General features: G+C 46.6%; 1 protein-coding gene across 2 annotated transcripts in view; it reads right to left on the reverse strand.

Moving 5' to 3' along the window:
• LOC119975939 (collagen alpha-4(IV) chain-like) overlaps window positions 1-21,880 on the reverse strand; it is a 244,340-nt gene that overhangs the window by 131,786 nt on the left and 90,674 nt on the right. For both annotated transcript variants that reach the window (XR_005462836.1, XM_038815903.1), the window contains exons 9-15: window positions 19,978-20,013; window positions 14,256-14,318; window positions 8,575-8,610; window positions 7,241-7,273; window positions 5,841-5,912; window positions 1,635-1,688; window positions 1,148-1,210 (exon numbers count right to left, since the gene is read on the reverse strand). Coding sequence is in view for 1 of the 2 variants with exons in the window: in XM_038815903.1 (XP_038671831.1) it covers window positions 1,148-1,210; window positions 1,635-1,688; window positions 5,841-5,912; window positions 7,241-7,273; window positions 8,575-8,610; window positions 14,256-14,318; window positions 19,978-20,013 (357 nt within the window). In the remaining variant the exon portion in view is untranslated. The remainder of the gene's footprint in view (window positions 1-1,147; window positions 1,211-1,634; window positions 1,689-5,840; window positions 5,913-7,240; window positions 7,274-8,574; window positions 8,611-14,255; window positions 14,319-19,977; window positions 20,014-21,880) is intronic.

A 21,880-nucleotide genomic window follows, 5' to 3' on the forward strand; every position in this document is an offset into this window, starting at 1 on the left:
ACTCAGGGGTGATCAGGTTAAGGTGTGACAGCGATTCAAGGATTTGATAGGCTGGATAAACTATTTTTTCCCAGCGGGAGAATCCAGAATTGGCTATCCAGAGGTGAATCCCGGAAGTGCTTCTTCATGCAAAGGACAATGGAAGTCTAGAAATCTCTCTCTCTCAAAAAGCTGTTGTGACTAGGCCAAATGAAAATTTCAAAGCTAAGATTGATAATTCTTTGTTGGGCAAGGAAATTAGGGAGTCACGAAACCAAGGTGAGTTAAGGTATAGAACATAGAACAGTACAGCACAGAACAGGCCCTTCGGCCCTCGATGTTGTGCCGAGCAATGATCACCCTACTCAAACCCACGTATCCACCCTATACCCGTAACCCAACAACCCCCCCCCCCCCCCCCCCCCCAACCTTACATTTTAGGACACTACGGGCAATTTAGCATGGCCAATCCACCTAACCCGCACATCTTTGGACTGTGGGAGGAAACCGGAGCACCCGGAGGAAACCCACGCACACACGGGGAGGACGTGCAGACTCCACACAGACAGTGACCCAGCCGGGAATCGAACCTGGGACCCTGGAGCTGTGAAGCATTTATGCTAACCACCATGCTACCGTGCTGCCGGATCAGCCTTGAATGTCATCGGGACAGGAATGGTTCAATGGGATCAACAGCCTACTCCTGTTTCTGTATTCCTTGCATTTATGTGGCCAATTTGGCCACTTCCTTCTCAGGGCCTGAACCGATAGTCATTGGGTGGGATTTTCCCGCCCATCCACGCTGTGTTTTACAGCAGCAGAGGTGGTTCGTCATCGACTGCTACCGGGATCTTCTCGTCCCAACGATGGCTATGTTGTTTTGAATGCATCGCCCACATCCCGCCGTCTGGGAACCCACCACTGGTGGACCACAAGATTCCACCGACAGGTAGGGCTGGAAAATCCCGCCCATTGTCTCAAATTTTTCATTTAAAAAAATGCATTCGACCAGTTTATTCTCCATTCACATCAATATTGTGGAATCAACTTACAATTTAATTTTTGGTGCATTGCACACCAGGCTATTACAGTATATTTTCTAAAGAATGTATTCTGCAGAATAAAGGAGGCATTTGTACATGGACCAAAATTCAGTATTGCTGCTTACCCGATCCCCAGGGAAACCAATGACCCCCTTTTCACCCTTTTCACCAGGGGCACCGGGGAGATCCTTTATGCAAATAAAGAAAAAAATAAATCAGACCTTTTGAGGGGGAGGGGGAGTTTAGTCATTTAACCAAATTTACAATACAAGTAAATCATTTAAAAAATAAAAAACAAGCTTTCATAGATTTAGATTAAGACTCAAACAATGCCCTTAATTAAAAGCGAATTTGAATAAATGAGAAAATGGTTCGTCTCTTATTCCTCATTTAATGAGTTCATCATTTCAGCGTTTATTCTGAAGACATTGTCAGTGCTGGCAAGGCAGAGTTTATTTCCCATCCCAGTTACCCTGGGAAAGTGGTAATGACCCCTTTCCTCCAGCCATTGCAATCTTTGTGATGACAGCACTCTCACAACAACGGGAGGTAGGAAGCTCTGGGTTATGACACGGCAACAACAAATTTGAAAGAAAAATGCTTTGTACTCACTGAAGGTCCAGGAAATCCAATAGGCCCAGGAGGCCCTCGAGGGCCTTTCTCACCCTGCAAAATAAGTTTCTTCTTTTACACCAAGAGCTGATTTATTTATTCAATCAATATTATGTCGTACAGAGTAAGGTATGAGTAATTTCCCTTTTGTTCAAAAATAATTTTATGCATTCATATATTTACAGAGATTTATTTGTATGAATTGTGCAGGATGAAGATTTATTTAAAATGTATTTGTGTTATCCACCTTTACCTAGCATGATTACATGTATTAAATCATTCATTAATATTTGATACAGCATCCATGCTTACTGTTCCACTACAGCAAACCCCAATCATGTTAGGAGGTGGCTCACTTGGTCTCACTCATGTCGCTTGGCCGCACGGTTGTAGGTCCAAGTCCCACAAGGGCCTGAGCACAAAATTCAAGGCTGGCACCCCATTAAAGTACTAAGGGAGTGCAGCACTACCAGAGATACAATGGTTTGGGCAAGACTTTAAACCATGGTCCTGAGGTGGATAGGAAAGATGGTATGACGCCAACTTGACGAACGGCAGAGGAGTTGTCCCTGGTATCTTGGCCAATATTTATCCCTCTATTAAAATCACAGAAACAGATTATCTGGTCATTATCATGTTGCTTCTGTGTGGAAATTGGCTAATATTTTTCCTATGTCACAACAATGACTACACTTAATGCTTAGGGTTGCCTGTTGGTTGTTATAGTTAGAGAGGTTTACAGCACAGAAAAGGCCCTATGACCTATTTTGTCTGTGCTGATCAAAAACAATCACCTAAGTAATCTAGTCCCATTTTCTAGCAATTGGCCTTGTATGCCTTGGGATCACAAGTGCAAATCTAAATACTTCTTAAATATTATGAGTGTCTCTGCCTCCACCACCCTTCGACGTAGTGAGTTCCAGAATCCCACCACCCTCTGGGTGAAAAATATTGTCCTCATATCCCTTCTAAAGCTCCTGCCACTTACTTTAAATCTCTGCTCCCCTTGTTATTGATCCTCCCATCAAAGGGAAAAGTTTCTTCCTGTCTATCTCTGCCCCTCATGGTTTTATATATCTCAATCATGTTGTGAAAGGTGCTACATCAACGCAAGTTTTCCTTTTATCCTACAGGTTACCACTAACTGCAGTTACATCTAATCGGGTCATTAAATCATTCTTGATAACAGGACGGAGCCCAATCAGAGTGGGTAGCCAAGGTGGACAATCAATTAAAAATTCATAAGCTATTCTTTCTCAGAATGACCTACTTTGAAGGTAAAAAGGAGTGCAAGTGAACACAAAGGGTTCAGTGCACGGTGTGGACAGAGGATTACCATGGAGCTTCACCTGGAGTTAAATTTCAGCAACCACCATGCCCCCCTCCCCCACCCCCTCCAGGAATAAACACAAGCATTCACTGCCACCTTCTAACTTTTGCAAATAATCTGAAATCATTAAAAAAAACATGGAAGCCCTCAGACCTGAAAATAAAACTACAAACAGCAGGAAAATATGGAGCCCAATTCACCCACAAAATGACAAAGGGCGCATTTCAACAGAAATAAATATAAGTCCACTTTCGGGTGTGTTTGGTGGAGTGTTTCTCAGAGGCTGCAGGGCTGAGATTCTCCCCACTGTACCGGCACTTTGTGGAGTCTTTTTGGGCCTCAGGGAGATTCTCCCCTTCGAGGCCCCACTCCTTACCTACACTGGCAAGGACCTGCTCCTCGCAGATCGGGGCGCCATTTTGAACACCCCTCTCCCACTTTCAGGCCCCCCCTGCACCACCCCGTTCATCCCTGTAACCTTTACTTCACCCCTCAAACCCCCACCACACCCCTCTCATGGGCAAGGACTCCCTGGGTCCAACATGGACAGTGGAAGCCTGGCACCCAGGTATAATGGCACTGCCGGCCTGGCACCTTGACAGTGCGCCTGACACCCTTTCAGTGCCATCCAAGCTCTCTGGCAGTGCCAGAGTGCCCGGGTGGCACCTTCAGGCTGGCTGTGCCAATGGTCAATGTGCCAGGAGAGTGTCAAGGTACAACATTTCCCTGTCCCCAGGGTCTCTGATGGCCTGCAAATCCTGATCCCCCTTCCCCTCTCAACACTTGGTCCACATTTATGCAAATCATTGCTGAACGGTGCCTGGTTGAGGCCTCGCAGGCACGGCCGTTTGACTCCCAGCACCGTTTGAATATGGTGTCCGGGTACTTAAATGAGCCCAGTCGCTCATTTGAATCTCCATTTTCAGCTGCGGCGCGCTCCTGCCGGCAGCAGGATCCTCCGCTCCAGCAGCCGCCCAATGGGGTTTCCCATTGTGGGCACTCCCACGTCGTTAGAAAATCCCCCAATGTGAGCGCGCTGCTGGCGAAGTGGAGGATCTCGCCGATGGAGATTCCAGCCCCAAGTGTCTGATTGGGTGGGTTTAGCAGGGAGTTTCTCACTGCCTTTTGGGTGAGATTCAGACCTCACCCCCATCAATAAAAGTTAGTGTGAGATCCCCTGTCCACAACACAGGCATGAGGGTGACTCTGCCCCAAACACATCCATCCTTGTGAAATTGGGGTATCACTCCCTTCAAATCAGAATATCCCGATGTGGGGTTGCTGAGGGCCCATCTTTCCATTTCGCCCCCCCCCCCCCATTTCAGTCCCTATCCCCACTTCAGAACTCCCCCCTTCAACCCCCAACCTTCATGATGCCCTTTCATACCCCCTTCCCCCCCCACCCTTCACAGCCTCCCCTTCATTCCCCTTTCACGGGCATGGCTCCCTTAGGCCCTGCCCCTTGGCAGTTCCAACCTGGCACCCGGCACTGTCCTGGACACGCTGGCTATGCCAACGCACCTTGGCAGTACCAGGTTAGCACTGCCCGGGGCAGTTCCCCCTGACCTTGACCATCTGGGTGTTGCAATGGCCTCAGAGACCCCCCAGAGTGGGCATCAAGCCTTGTCTCTGCTTGTGAAGAACAGCACTAATCGGCGCATGGGTGAGGCCTTGCCGGTTTGGCCGGTTACTCCAAGGAGCCGGGAGACTACGACCTCAAACCGGATGCGCATATTTAGATGAGTCTAATGTATTATTTAAATATCCTTACCTGGATCCGGATCGCGCCGCAGGTAGGGTGACCCGCACGCGGTTTTGCGCCCGGCACGGAAGCTCGTTTTGGGTGTTTCCCACAATGCTCCCAGCATAATGGGTTCGGTGTCGGGCGCAACACGGTGGGAAAATCGCGCCCATGCTTCCTAAACAATCCCATCTTTACAATTAATAATTTCATAATTTAGAAAGTTATTGAGTAGCATTATGTCAATAATGAGCGAATGTGCAATTAACTGCTGATGTGATCAGATTGAAATGTTGTAATTATTTATCCAAACGATGAATGCATTTGACTGTCGGGAAGCAATTTCACATTCAGATACTGAGCTATTCAGTGAGGAATGCCAATGAACCTCAGCATCAGTACTGTACCTGCAGATGTTCCATCTGATGGAACCTGCTTTTTTTTCTTCTACCTCCACGAGGCAAACACAGAGGCAGTGGTGAATAACTCTGTATTCCAGGTGATAACTAGAGCTGGGGTGACTGTAGAGTACTGAAAATTGCATTGTATTGAAAATACAATCTCAGCAGGTCTGACAGAATCTGTGAAGAGAGAACAGAGCTAACGTTTCGAGTCTGGATGACTCTTTGTCAAACTCTTTTTTTTAAGCTTGATATGTGTAAATTGGTGACTGTGTTTCCTACAATTCAATAATTCAGCTCTGCTTCATTCTTACAGGATCAATTTAAAAAAGGTTTAGAGTACTAGTGCATAAGTTACTCACAAGGAAAGTTAACCCAGGCTCATTCCTGCTTCAAAAGTATTTTATTGGCTGTAAATTGGTTTGGGACATGATAATGTTAGGAAGAGTGCTGTAAACATGAAAGTCTTTCTTTTCTTTCATAAACCTGATGAGAAGGAGCAATCTTTTAGATATTACTACGGCAAATATTTTAATTCAAATATTTGGTTTTGTGCAGAAGTATATTGTTTGATTGTGTGACTGATTATTTGTGGCATTTTGCTTTATTGAAAAGTACCTACATCCTTGCTATGGTCTTACTTACGTGAATGGCCCTAACATTAAAATAACTGGATCACAGCACGACCAGACCATAATGCGGTTTGTTGAATGTCTGTTTCTTGTTAATTATACCTGATCTCCTTTAAAGACAATTTCTTCCATGGGCTGGTTGAGTTCGACATGTCCTGGGTCACCTTGTTCACCCTGAAGAAGAGGAGGGAATAAGCAAGGATATAAATAGTGAGAATGATATACATGCAGACCTCCATGTTTATAGAAGGGATTTTTTAAAAACTTGTTGCAGCTCTGCTTCATTCTTACAGGGTCAATTTTTAAAAGATTTAGAGTACTAGGGCATAAGTTACTCACAAGAAAGTTAACCCAGGCTCATTCCTGCTTGGAATTTACTCTCAACCTATGTCTTCCTTGAGCCTAGGCTGCAGACACCAAACAAGCAGGCACTTATCATATCTGTTCAATGGTTTTGTCTGCACTAAAATATAGTTCTAATTAACTACAACAGTGACCTTGTTGCCAAACCACTTGATTCAAAATCTTTTATTTTGCTATGGTCGCCCTTTATCGGCCCAGATAATAATGTTTTCTCTGCCCAAGATGTTTTTCTATTTTTTATCACTGAAACAACACAAGAAAAGGAACAAAGAACACAAAATCATGAAACAACAAGCCTGAAGGGCTGTTGGGATCAGACATTTGCAAGCTCAGCAGCCCATCCATAGATATCGGTCAACTCTGAAACTAGCTACAATATGAAATAAAGTAAAGGGATAACCTGCAGCCCTTAATCATAGAATCCCAGAATCCCACGGTGCAGAAGGGGGCTATTCGACACATCAAGTCTGTACTGGCCCTTCAAAAGAGCACCCTACCTAGGCTCAATCCCCGTCCCATCCCCGTAACCCCACCAAATCTTTGGACACTCAGAGGCAATTTAGCATGGCCAATCCACCTAACCTGCGCATCATTGGACTGTGGGAGGAAAGAGGAGCACCCGGATGAAACCCATGCAGACACGGGGAGAACATGCAAACTCCATACAGTCACCCAAGGTCAGAATTGGACCCGTGTCTAACGCTGTGAGACAACAGTTCTAACCATTGTGTCACCCAGCCGGTCACAGTCACAAGTTATAACATTTCATGGATAATAGTGATGGAAATTAGTTATTTAATTTATCTCCATTATGAACCAATTAAAGCATTATCAATACACCCATCTGAGGTGAGATAGAGGGATATCTCTTTCAGTAAATTTTACAGCTATTGTTGAGCAATTGAGCTCTATCCCCACTCATGTCAAGACAATTTGAGAAATCTAATTAGCTCGGGATGCAAAATGTAAGTTCATAATGTTGCTTCAAAACATAAAATTTACAAATCTCAAGTTTTATCTGCATCCACTGAACTCTTTCAAAAAACCCAAAGTGGAAAAAGTGTCTATGAGGATATTTTTTGGAACTACTCCATTGCATAAGAAAATACTTCTGCAGAATGAAACATGCATGCTCTTACCTTCTCGCCTTTTTGGCCTGGAAATCCCATGCCCTGCCAAAAATGATAAAATATGCGTTTGAGAAAGGAAATTCCCATTGTGATCAGTTTGTCAAGGTTTGAAATCAGCAACAGGTGAGCGCCTCAAATGCATGGAAAAGCATAACTTCAAATCACAAAATCACTCAAGGTCGATAAGTCATCTCAGCTCATCCATCCAGAAAGATCGAGCAGAGCATCCAACTACTTTGTAGACAATCACAGGATTTTTCTTCCATTACCTAAACCCCATTTTCCAGTTTGAGCACCCTATATAGTTGCATACTCCCTGGCATCCATCAGATATTAAAACCTCATGAATTCCATTCATCATTTGTCTTAGTAACGCATCATAATTACCATGAATCTTTGAGGATTTGTTTATTTTGAGCCCAAATGACCTGACGAGAGTCTCAATTCCCTACTTGCCAAAATTGTGAGATTTGGAATTAATGGTAAAGTGGGTGCCTGCTCATTTATATCATGTGAGGCTGCCCAGTAAGACAGGAAGTATTCCTTCTGATATCCAAAAGTAACATTTTTCTGAACCTCTCCTGTTCCACCCTGTGGAGACTGATAACTGACTTTAGAGGTACAACAAAGCAGAGAGACTGAATTCGATCCCATACTATGAGGTGACTCACGCTGTCAGACAGCTTGGCTGGGTAACTAATTCAATCCTATCTGTCAGCCCAATTGTTCTCACCAATTCCTGTATATCAATGAAACATTCTTTTCCATAATGCCGTGGGGTATCAGTGATGTTCTATGGAAGTATATGCTGGGTAAATGCATCATTACCAATCATTCAGACTCACACCATTAATGCAAATATAATAATAATAATAATCTTTATTCGTGTCACAAGCAAGCTTACATTAACGCTGCAATGAAGTTACTGTGAAAAACCCCTTGTCGTCACACTCTGGCACCTGTTCGGGTACACTGAGGGAGAATTCAGAATGTCCAAATTACCTAAGAGCACATCTTTCGAGACAAGTGGGAGGAAACTGGAGCACCCGGAGGAAACCCACACAGACACGGGGAGAACGTGCAGACTCCGTACAGACAGTGACCCAAGCGGGGAATTGAACCCGGGTCCCTGGCGCTGTGAAGCAACAGTGCTAACCACTGCACTACCGTGCCATTAATTCACAGGAAGAACATCCATCTTAGAATTAGACTCAAAAATAGGAGTGCTTACTATTATTCAGAGTTTAGCTCTTCATAAATAAATACGCAATTAGTTGACGATTTTATCAAACAAAACATTCAATATAAACAATTCTTCGGGCCACAAGATAGTTAAAACTTACCTGGTCGCCTGGTAAGCCTTGTGAACCAGGATGTCCCTGGATAAAAGATTTATAAATATAAATTCAAGTATTTCCTTTGGGATGAGGAATTTAGGTATATTACAAATAGAAGATCATTTCTTTAAAATTTAGATTTCCATGTCAACACTTATTTTTACCAATGATTTGGTGAATTATCATTGTATTTATTCTGGCATGTCCGAGTACTGTGATTCTCAAAATGTTTTAGTGAAGGACTGCTTTTCATTTGTATTCATAGACTTGGTCTATCTGAATAATAATATTCTAAATTGTATATATATTTCCAAATACATACAAATTATCAACTAAATTACAGAAATGATAATTATACAAACATAGGCACATATGAATTAGGTGAAGGCTATTTGGCCCCTCGAACTGGTTCCGCCATATGATGAAAATGAAATGAAATGAAAATCGCTTATTGTCACGAATAGGCTTCAATGAAGTTACTGTGAAAAGCCCCTAGTCGCCACATTCCGGCGTCTGTCCGGGGAGGCTGGTACGGGAATCGAACCGTGCTGCTGGCCTGCTTGGTCTGCTTTAAAAGCCAGTGATTTAGCTGAGTGAGCTAAACCAGCCCCTGAGCTAAACCAGATCATGGCTGATCTAATGTTAGTTTCTATATACTTTTAACCTTTGCCCCTTACTTCTAGTCTCTTCCTAAAGGAGAAACATCCTTTCAGCATCCACCATGCCGAGAATCCTCAGGACCTTATACGTTTCAACAAGGTCACCACTCCTTTTTCTAAATTTCAGTGGAGACTGCCCAACCTTTCCTCAGAAGATGACCTAATTTGTTTGCACTGGAGTGCTACTTTCGGCTGCAGTAGCATGATTAATTAGAGTTTGGTGGCTGGGGGAATTTAAGGGTTCGTTTCTATCAAAAAGTCTAGACTTTTTTTAATTTAGTTATTAATTAAAAGTGGTTGTTTGTGTTGGAAGAAGGTGAGTTTTAGGCCAGATTTAAAGTAGGGTTCAGACAGGCTCTGCTTCCAGCAGCAACTAGTTTATTCAATAACTGGCTTAAACAGGTTTTCAGGGCTAGATTCAGACGGTGTTAAAGCAGGTCATCTTACAGTGTTGACTTTGCTTGCACTGGAGTGCTACTTTGGAAGCGAATCCTGTACTCCAGATTCCGTGGAGAGCCCTGCTCCAGGTGCCCAAATATCTGCGGGTCAAGAATCGACCTGTTCAGTCACATAAGCACCGAAGGCAGAAACTCGTGACTGAGAGTGGGCATTCTCCTCGAATTGAGGGATAGGTGTCAATTAGGGCATAGGGGAAGACCATTTTCGGCCATCCAAACAATGTCCCATCCAGCAAAGGTGATTTTGTCAGAGATTTTCCTGAATGCACGTGGAGCTTGATTCAGGAAGGACATTAACAGTTGTTTGACGGTCCTCACATTGAATCCTGAGCATATGGCAAACACATTACTGATGGAATTTCTCTGGAGCTTTTATGTGTCACTAAATATGAAGATATCAACTCCTCTGAACACTTTGTTAACTTGTTGAGGACATTGTTAATGAATCTGGGGTACAGCAGACTGACGGTTATGTTGGGGGTGCAGCTGCTGATGGTCAGTGTTGTGGGTACAGCACGCTGACAGTCAGCATTGTGGGTACAGCATGCTGATGGTCAATGTTGTGGGTACAGCTGCTGATGGTCAGTGTTGTGGGTACAGCTGCTGATGGTCAATGATGCGGCTACAGCCATGACGATCAGTGTAGTGGGGACAGCCATCACGGTCAGTGTTGTGGGTACAGCACACTGACGGTCTGTGTTATGGGAACAGCCATGACGGTCAGCATTGTGGGTACAGCCATGATGGTCAGTGTTGTGGGTACAGCCATGACGGTCAGCATTGTGGGTACAGCACACTGACGGTCTGCATTGTGGGTACAGCGCACTGACAGTCTGTGTTATGGGAACAGCCATGACGGTCAGCATTGTGGGTACAGCCATGATGGTCAGTGTTGTGGGTACAGCCATGACGGTCAGCATTGTGGGTACAGCACACTGACGGTCAGTGTTGAGGATACAGCACACTGATGGTCAGCATTGTGGGTACAGCACACTGACGGTCGGTGTTGTGGGTACAGCCATGATGGTCAGCATTGTGGGTACAGCCATGATGGTCAGTGTTGTGGGTACAGCACACTGATGGTCAGCATTGTGGGTACAGCAATGGCGGTCAGCATTGTGGGTACAGCCATAACGGGCAGCATTGTGGGTACAAACATGACGGTCAGTGTTGTGGGTACAGCCATGACGGTCAGTGTTGTGGGTACAGCACGCTAACGGTCTGTGTTGTGGGTACAGCCATCACGGTCAGTGTTGTGGGTACAGCACACTGCCGGTCAGCATTGTGGGTACAGCACTCTGACGGTCAGCATTGTGGGTACAGCCATGATGGTCAGTGTTGTGGGTACAGCCATGATGATCAGTGTTGTGGGTACAGCCATGACGGTCAGCATTGTGGGTACAGCACACTGACGGTCAACATTGTGGGTACAGCCATGACGGTCTGCATTGTGGGTACAGCACACTGACGGTCAACATTGTGGGTACAGCAATGACGGTCAGTGTTGTGGGTACAGCCATGACGGTCAGTGTTGTGGGTACAGCACGCTAACGGTCTGTGTTGTGGGTACAGCCATCACGGTCAGTGTTGTGGGTACAGCGCACTGACGGTCAGTGTTGTGGGTACAGCCATGATGATCAGTGTTGTGGGTACAGCCATGAGGGTCGGTGTTGTGGGTACAGCCATCACGGTCAGTGTTGTGGGTACAGCTGCTGATGGTCAGTGTTGTAGGTACAGCGCGCTGACGGTCAGTGTTGTGGGTACAGCACACTGACGATCAGTGTTGTGGGTACAGCCATGATGGTCAGTGTTGTGGGTACAGCATACTGACGGTCAGTGTTGTGGGTACAGCACGCTGACGGTCGGCATTGTGGGTACAGCCATGACAGTCAGTGTTGTGGATACAGCACACTGACGGTCAGTGTTGTGGGTACAGCCATGACGGTCAGTGTTGTGGGTACAGCCATGATGGTCAGTGTTGTGGGTACAGCACACTGACGGTCAGTGTTGTGGGTACAGCTGCTGACGGTCAGTGTTGTGGGTACAGCCATGGCGGTCAGTGTTGTGGGTACAGCACGCTGACGGTCAGTGTTGTGGGTATAGCCATGACGGTCAGTGTTCTGGGTACAGCCATGATGGTCAGTGTTGTGGGTACAGCCATGACAGTCAGTGTTGTGGGTACAGCCATGATGGTCAGTGTTGTGGGTACAGCCATGATGATCAGTGTTGTGGGTACAGCCATGACGGTCAGCATTGTGGGTACAGCACACTGACGGTCAACATTGTGGGTACAGCCATGACGGTCTGCATTGTGGGTACAGCACACTGACGGTCAACATTGTGGGTACAGCAATGACGGTCAGTGTTGTGGGTACAGCCATGACGGTCAGTGTTGTGGGTACAGCACGCTAACGGTCTGTGTTGTGGGTACAGCCATCACGGTCAGTGTTGTGGGTACAGCGCACTGACGGTCAGTGTTGTGGGTACAGCCATGAGGGTCGGTGTTGTGGGTACAGCCATCACGGTCAGTGTTGTGGGTACAGCTGCTGATGGTCAGTGTTGTAGGTACAGCGCGCTGACGGTCAGTGTTGTGGGTACAGCACACTGACGATCAGTGTTGTGGGTACAGCCATGATGGTCAGTGTTGTGGGTACAGCATACTGACGGTCAGTGTTGTGGGTACAGCACGCTGACGGTCGGCATTGTGGGTACAGCCATGACAGTCAGTGTTGTGGATACAGCACACTGACGGTCAGTGTTGTGGGTACAGCCATGACGGTCAGTGTTGTGGGTACAGCCATGATGGTCAGTGTTGTGGGTACAGCACACTGACGGTCAGTGTTGTGGGTACAGCTGCTGACGGTCAGTGTTGTGGGTACAGCCATGGCGGTCAGTGTTGTGGGTACAGCACGCTGACGGTCAGTGTTGTGGGTATAGCCATGACGGTCAGTGTTCTGGGTACAGCCATGATGGTCAGTGTTGTGGGTACAGCCATGACAGTCAGTGTTGTGGGTACAGCCATGATGGTCAGTGTTGTGGGTACAGCCATGACAGTCAGTGTTGTGGGTATAGCCATGGCGATCAGTGTTGTGGGTACTGCACGCTGACGGCTGGTGTGAGTACAGCCATGATGGTCAGTGTTGTGGGCACAGCACGCTGACGGTCAGTGTTGTGGGTACAGCACACTGACGGTCAGTGTTGTGGGTACAGCCATGATGGTCAGTGTTGTGGGTACAGCCATGACGGTCAGTGTTGTGGGTACAGCATACTGACGGTCAGTGTTGTGGGTATAGCCATGACGGTCAGTGTTGTGGGTACAGCATACTGACGGTCAGTGTTGTGGGTACAGCACACTGACGGTCAGTGTTGTGGGTACAGCCATGACGGTCAGTGTTGTGGGTACAGCCATGACGGTCAGTGTTGTGGGTACAGCCATGGTCAGTGTTGTGGGTACAGCCATGACGATCAGTGTTGTGGGTACAGCACACTGACGGTCAGTGTTGTGGGAACAGCCATGACGGTCAGTGTTGTGGGTACAGCCATGACGATCAGTGTTGTGGGTACAGCACACTGACGGTCAGTGTTGTGGGAACAGCCATGACGATCAGTGTTGTGGGTACAGCACACTGACGGTCAGTGTTGTGGGAACAGCCATGACGGTCAGTGTTGTGGGTACAGCACGCTGACGGTCAGTGTTGTGGGTACAGCCATGACGGTCAGTGTTGTGGGTACAGCCATGGTCAGTGTTGTGGGTACAGCACGCTGACGGTCTGTGTTGTGGGTACAGCCATGACGGTCAGTGTTGTGGGTACAGCACGCTGACGGTCAGTGTTGTGGGTACAGCCATGACGGTCAGTGTTGTGGGTACAGCCATGGTCAGTGTTGTGGGTACAGCACGCTGACGGTCTGTGTTGTGGGTACAGCCATGACGGTCAGTGTTGTGGGTACAGCCATGACGATTAGTGTTGTGGGTACAGCCATGACGGTCAGTGTTGTGGGTACAGCACGCTGACGGTCAGTGTTATGGGTACAGCCATGACGATCAGTGTTGTGGGTACAGCACGCTGACGGTCAGTGTTATGGGTACAGCACGCTGACGGTCAGTGTTGTGGGTACAGCACGCTGACGGCCGGTGTGAGTACAGCACTCAGTTGTAAGTTGTTCCGAGGAATGGATCAGTGTTGTGGCTGGTTCCCAGGATGAATCAGCACTGTGGATAGCTCCCTTCAGCCCATGGGATAAAACTCAGACTCTCCCCATCCAGTAGATCTATTTTTACTTGCTCACAAATTTCCAGCCCTACATCATTTTATGTCTGTTCATTATATAACCTCAATGTCTGCAGTATCTCCTTTGCAACAATGTATTCTTTCAGCACAAAATGCCTAAATTAACCTGTTTTCAGGATGTTCCAATGCTTTTCTCATTTCAATGATCTCATTTCAAACCGATTCCTCTGCTGCATGGATTAAACTGTCACTACAGCTCTTTATTTCGGTGACACTTATTGAAGCCTTGGATGTTCTCAGAAAATAGTGATGTGGTCTCATTTTAGCTATAATCTACTTACTTGAAAACCAGGTGGACCTCTCTGTCCTTCAATACCTCGAAGACCTGCAATTCCTGGAAGACCCTAAGAGAGAGAAGAAGAAGAATTCATTTGTGCCATTGATGATACAAGATTTTTTTTTCATATTTGTATTCAGAAAATTTTCAATCACAAAAAGATCAAGCAGAAACGTATAATTTTTATAAAACTATTCTCACACCCCATCGCCATATTGCCTGTAATTATCTAGAACCCTCCCCCCAGCCGCTTTCTCCCACCTCCCTTCTGACCCGCACCCCCCCAAATTGCTGACGACAATCAGTTCCATGAAGAAGGTAATGAACGGCAGCTACTCAGAGTAAAAGCCCTCCTCCGATCCCCTTAAGGTCTACATTATCTTTTCCAAATGCAGGAATTCCGACAAATCCCCCAACTATGCTGAAGCCTTAGGCAGCGTCGATGCTCTCTATCTGAGCAAGACTCGCCTCCAGGCTATAGGAGAGGTGAAGGCCAAGACATCAGCTTACTTCCCCTCCACCAGCGCAGGCCATCTCCAAACACATATCCACATATTGTGGAGCGTGGTCAGATATTACAATTGGTGAATACTCAGCCCCCACTACCCCGAGGTGTAGTGACTTACCCACTGCAAATAAATCAATACAGGAGTAGTCCCGGTGCACATACAAAAAGAAGGAAAACTCCTCCTCCGGGTATCTGCATCTCCACGAGGTCCCCCCCCCCCCCCCCCCCCCATCTGCTCCATGAACACTGGTAGCTCCTTTGCCAGCCCCGATATTGCAAAGGACTTGGGGCACAACCTATCTAACCTGGGGTCTAGTACACAATTAAAGCCCCCCCCCCTCACCCCCCATGATTAACTGATATGAGTAAAGGTGGGGGGGGTGGCCACCAGCACCCTCTTGATAACGTTCGTATCGTCCCAGTTCAGTGTGCATACGTTCACCAAGACCACCGGAACACCCGCCAGCAACCCACTCACGATCACATATCTTCCCCCTGAATCCATCAGCATATTAGGCACCGCAAAGGACACCCTCCTACTGATCAGCGGGCCCCCTTGTCCTCGCATCAAAACTCAAGCGGAGCACTTGCCCCACCCACACTTTCCGCAGCCTTATCTCATCTCAAACTCTCAAATGTGTCTCCTGAGAGAAAACCACATCCGCCTTCAAACTCTTAAGATGGGCAAACACCTGGGATCTTTTAATACTCACCCCCTCTCAGTCCATATAACCAACCTCTGGGCACCCCCCCCCCTCCCCAACACCATGATCAACCATATCCCACCCAGTAAGAAGTCCAACAGGCCCCACCCCACCCCCATCAGTCCCAACCACCTCCCTCCTCCGCTCCCCCATCCCAAAGAAACCCCAAAAACCCAACTACCCCAGGCTTCTTACCTTAACGAAAAAACCTCCCATCCCCCACCCGGCCCCCCAGGTAACCAGCCGCAGCTCTCCCTCCCACTTTGCTCCCATTAACTCCTATTAGCTCCTATTAACTAGCATAGCATATCTGCTAGCAGGGTGACCCCACCTGAGGAAATAAACGGTTAAACACACAATAAATCAACAAACAGCCCCTCTACCCAAACCCACATGTAATACAGAACGTTCTACAATCTACAAACTCATTCGTCACCCCCCCCCACCCTCCCCCCCACCCACCCCCCCCCCCCCCCCCCCCCCCCCCCCCCCCCCCACAACATTTCCTGAAAGGAAAACCTCAACAGTTCGGTGTAACCAACAACTTTATTCAATCTTTCCCCAGTCCATGTTTCTTTACAAAATTATTCGCCTCCTCCAGTGTATTGAAGTAATGGTCCCCGTTTCTGAACGTGACCCGCAGGTGAGCCACGTGCACCACGGCAAATCACACTTTGCTCTTGTAAAGAGATGCCTTGGCCTCGTTAATCCCTGCATGCATTTTCACCAGTTCTGCCCCAACCTCCTATCTACATTCACATGTGTCTTTCGCCCACCTCAGGATCTTTTCTTTATCCAAATACCTGTGGAGACGGACTATGGTTGCCCATGGTGGCTCCCCAGATCTGGGCTTCTGTTGTAACGACCAGTGGACCTGGTCCACTTCAAGAGGATTTGCAAAGACCCTCTCCCCCAGCAGCTTCCCAAACACCTTCGCCACATGGTCCTTGGCATTCGCTCTTTCTATGCACTCTGGCATGCCCAACGATCCTCAAATTTTGTCGGCTAGAGCAATTCTTCAGGTTGGTGACACAGGCCTTCAATGCTTTCTGCCCCTCCACCAACATCGCTGTCCCTGCCTCCAAGAATGTGGTCCAGTCTCCGTGATCAGTGACCGTCTCCTCCACCTTCCATATCATGGAGTCTTGTACCTCCAGCTGTTGTAATGGGCTCAGTCACCTTTGCTAAATCGTCTGTGACCACCTGCCTCTGTTTCCTGAACTCCTCCACCAGGAATTCCACCAGCCTCTCAGTAGTCCACTAAGAGGGCAACGACAACACAGGGACCTCTGCCATTTTTGCCCATCCTGCGACACGAGGGCCTTATGTGTCAGACGAGGACCCCTTACTTAACTTGCTCTTGTGTAATATCCTTCAGACTTCCCACGCCGGAGGAGAAACCCAAACTCTCCAACTACAACAATTTGCACCTGAACTGTACCGGTTAAACAAGCAAAATGGGCTAAAAAATAAATTCCCAAGTAGTAGACACCGTGGCCGGGATTCTCACTTTTGGGGACTAAATCCCCATGCCCACCTGAAAACAGGCGAGAATCACTCCGGATTTTTTCCTCGAAAGTCCGGGGTGATTCTCCGTTTTCAGGGGGCTAACAGAGCCCCAGCATGCGTCCTACCGCTCTAGCTGCCAGCGGGGCTCTGCTGTCCAGACCATACGGCCGCACATGCGCACGGCGGCCGCAAGCAGGTCCGCGCATGTACATAGCAGCCCACCTCGGTGCGGGCGCTGCCGACATGGCGGAGTCACACAGCGGGCCTGCGCGGAGTAAGGTAGGTCCCCCACAGATCACGGTGGCACCCGGAGTCAGATGCGCCCCCGCCCCCCACCAGGACCGCCACCACGGACACGGGTCCAAGCTCCCGCCGGGTGGTACCTGATGTAAACCACGCTGCCGGGAGTTTCGGCCCGTCGACCGCAGAGAATCACCGTGGGGTCCTGTTCCAATGGCCCCCGACCGGCCCAGCATCGACCGCGCACGCACGACTAGCGGGACCGCGGAGAGTCACGCCGGATTTCCGGTGTGAACGGCGATTCTCCGCCCCCGAGCCGGGCATGATTATGGCGCGGAGGGTCGGAGAATCCTGTCCCTTATGTGCGACCGTTCACCTCGCGGCTGCCACCAAAGTCGGCATTGATGATAAATTGTAACAGGACAAAGATAAATCTTGCCTATGGTGCAGGATTGATTCTACAATTAGATGGGTGTTTCGAAAAGCTAGTACAGACATGTTGACCTGAATGACTTCCTTCTGCTGCACCATTCTATGATTCTGTGTCTGCCTTCAAACACGTTGAAATGTCATTTCTCTCAGGAACTTGAGAATAATTTTTAAATTGTTCATTACTTGAACATTATCTAATGTTCCAGCCGACTCGCCTTGAATAGAAACCATTGTGTTTCATTTCATTACGTTTCACGATTTGATTATTTCCACCCCCACTTTTCTTTCTATAACCTTTAATCTGTTCTTAATCAGCTATATTGTCACTTCTTTATTAAACATGGAATATTTAACATATGGTATTATTATTGACTTGTACTAAATAAAAGTAATGTATTTTGATTTAGAATTGAATTCTCCAAGTTGTTCCCCAACACCTGATTGGCCTTGTTGACCGCACCTTCACGTAAATTGGCATTTAGTGAATGGCGAATCAGTGCCCGAATTGCTTTTCTTTTATAATTCTTCTGATGCAAACATTTCAGTCTACGTGGTTTCAATATCTCTAATTTTACTAACAGTAAAAATTCATCAGCCACTGCTCAATCTGATTGCTTAATTGGTCCAAATTGTTTTGAGTGCTATCAATCTTCCTTAAACTTATCACTTGGCCACTTAATTGGACATTGGCCTTTCCTAGTGGCCTTTCCTAGTGTGTTTCCAATTAATTAGTGTCTTCTGTTTTCTGTTGCCAAGCTCGCCTTTTTCTGACAAGCTACTTTTCTATTAATTCCACTAATCTTCTGCAGAAGTCACACATTCGGAGGTAATTTGAAAAAACAGACCTTGTGCCTTCTGAGGTAATTCAAAGTCTACAATTATATCTTCGATTTCTGGTGATATTTAAAAAAACGATCAAATAATTTCTAAAGAATTCTAATTATTAACTTGGTTAAAAATTTTTATCTCAGTAAATCTTGGTTTTAATTGCATATTCAATCAATACTAATTTTGCTAAGTGCCAGCTTTATTATAACAACTTCTGACTGTCCTATTGATTTTTATTTAATATTCGTTCATGGGATGTGGGAGACGTTGGCTGGCCAGCATTTATTGCTCATCCCTGAAGGCAAATATATATTGGTGTCTGTTTTAGCTCATGTGACAATGGCCAAGATTTTCCAGCTCCGTTGTTGCAGGACCTGTCTGAGGAGACTTGGCAGCCGAACCAAAAAGTCCATTGACCTTCAGCGGGACCAGACGTTCCCAGCTGCGGGCTGGAAAATTCTGCCCTCTATCTCATCCTTGTCTTTCGTATTCACCGCAGTGATTAATCTGCTAAGCAAAGATGGTTATTAGGACAAAAAGCATTGATGAATCAGCATGTTTGATTTAGTGGCATAACATGCCGACAGTCAAAGGTACTCGAAAATGTTGCATTACATTCATCCCCCACCATCTGGCCTGGGCTTGCGAAATCCTACCAACTGTCCTAGCTAGAGACAATTCACACCTCTTTAACCTGGGGTTACCCCTATCTTTGGATCTGTAAAGTTTTAATTACCTGCAAATGCTCGCATTCTAAGCATTGTCTGGCATCTTTGAATTTGTCTATATATATGTTTCTGGAACATACCTCTTCATTCACCTGAAGAAGGAGCAGTGCTCCGGAAGCTAGTGTTTGAAACAAACATGTTGGACTTTAACCTGGTGTTGTAAGACTTCTTACTGTACTCAAAAAGGTCATGATTGAAAATTAAAGAAAAATAAAATAATGTTCCTTTTCAAATCATTCCCACCTTTAGTGAAGGTTACGTGCTCCTGAATAGAATGCTCACTGTGTCTAACTGGATAGCATTCTACCCGAGAATGAACCCTGCATCTAAATAGGTCAGATCTTCCCTCTGAATAATTGGTTCCCTTCCTCTCTCAGGCTTTCCTTCGCAGTATCATCTATCCTGACCGTGCCTGATGCTCAGCAATTCCCTGTATCCCAATGCTGCCTTTACCCTGCTCTCTCCTCTTTCAGATATTCCCTCTCCAAATCCTGTTATTGAACTTCTGTCTTTGCTTTATGTAACTGCAGCATGTAACACATCCTAAAGAGAGTAATGCAGTAAAGTTAACTGTGACTAATTGACAGTCCTAACTGAAACTCCCCCCCCCCCCCCCCCCCCACCCACCCCCACCCTCCATAGTTTGTAGCACAAGCTGACTCATCCTCTTCATCAGGTCATTACCTTTAATCGCTCTGAGATGCCCTGATTCATTTCTTGGCATATAAAGCCAAGCAAAACCGTGAGCAAAAAATAAGGAAATTAATTGTTACTTACAGGATAGCCTATTGGCCCTGGGAATCCTTGATCTCCCTATTGACAAGAGAACAAATTACTCCATTAATTTTATGTGGTACCTGTAAATGCTTCAATTGTCTGTACATTTTATACCAATCTAAGAAAACTGATGCACGATCAATCACTACTGAAGCGAGATTGTAGTCCAATTGAAGGCTTTAATGAACAAGTAGTTACCCCAGCAGCTCCGGTACAGAATGAGTGCTGTGGGTGAAACACAGACTCTTATGCTCTGCCTGCTGGGCGGAACCAGCTGGCTGGTTCTACCACTCATACTGCAGTATAAGGTACATTACACCTAGGTACCGCGATACCCCTAATATAGCCTACCACAAAAACTAATCTGTCCCCAATCAGATTAACAATCCAACATGGATATTATTAACTGCTGGATAAATTCAGTTTCCCACAATTTTCATCCGTAGTTGATATTCATGGAATTCTGCTTTGTACCTCAGTGCAGGACTTCTATTAGCTGTTTTCCACAAAGTTACTTTTTCCCTTCACTTCCATCATGCATTTCGGTGTACCTGGGTTAGATTTGCCTAGTCGTTCATCGTCAAAGAATCCTTAGAATCCCTACAATGCAGAAGGAGGCCATTCAGCCCATCAAATCTGCACCAACCTTCCGAAAGAGCACTCTACCTAGGCCCTATCCCCGCAACCCCGCACATTGATCATGGCCAATCCACCTTACCTGCACATCATTTAGACACTAAGGAGCAATTTAGAATGGCCAATCCACCTAACTTGCACATCTTTGGACTGTGGGAGGAAACCAGAGCACCCGGAGGAAACCCACACAGACATAGGGAGAATTTGCAAACTACTGTCACCCAAAGCCTCATCAAAACTGATTCCCTGGAGCTGTGAGGCAGCAGTGCTAACCACTGTGCCACCTGTCTTTGTAATCTGTTTTCATAATCCTCTATAATCCACTGTTCTCCAGTGTGCAGCCACCATATTCTGTTATTTCACTGGATGCAACTGTTATATATTACTGATCCCTTCATATCATCTTGTTCCTTTGTGTGCAATCTATTTAACCCAATACTTGTCCTGCATAGTCTACTGCTTCTCAATTTAGAGCTCTTGGGCAGGGTTTTCCCAACAGGGCAGGAAACAGAAGTTGGAGAAGCTCCCAGGTCCCTAACCCACCCCAAGGTGAGGAACTCCATAATTGGAGAGGTTCCCTGCCCAATCTCAAGGCAGAATCTTGAAGCAAAAAGGTCAAACAGAGGCCTTCTGGCTTGAAAGCAGTAGCATGTAGGTAACGGTGAGGGCACATTAACATTGAGTGCCCTCTCACCAATGTTTTTAAAATTGTGATTAAAAGTTAGTTATTTCAGTCAGCCCGCCACTTTCATGGATGGAGAGGGAGGAACTCCTTTGCAAGACAGCTAGTGGCTGCTTTGTCTTGCAGGGATAGGCTCTAGGCCTGTCTGGAGTGCTGCCCTGCCCCCCTCCCCCAAGTGCCCCTCTCCAGGCACCTTAACTGGCCCCAACCAGTGTGGGGAATTGGAAGCTGACCAGAAAATCCAAGCTGATCCCTTGAAGTGGGGTTAAAAAGGCTCTTAAGGCACTTGATTGTCCAACTTGTGTGTGGGGCCGTAACCCTATCACTTTCAATCTGCCTCTGCTAATTGGCAGGTGCCAGTATCAAGGCTATGGGCCAAGAGATGGCAAATGGGGTTAGGTAGGTAGGTCAGGATTTTTTTCATGTGTCGGTGCAGGCTCGAAGGACTGAAGGGCCTCTTCTGCACTACTTTCCGTGATGGCATCGGGAAACTGGAATGCCAACCAACATCAGTATTTTCAGTATTGATCTGCCTCCATTCTCACCCGCAGTGGGGCCCTAAAATACTACCTATTATGTTGCATT

Source organism: Scyliorhinus canicula, chromosome 13 (genome assembly GCF_902713615.1).
Source record: "Scyliorhinus canicula chromosome 13, sScyCan1.1, whole genome shotgun sequence".
Lineage (NCBI taxonomy): Eukaryota > Metazoa > Chordata > Chondrichthyes > Carcharhiniformes > Scyliorhinidae > Scyliorhinus > Scyliorhinus canicula.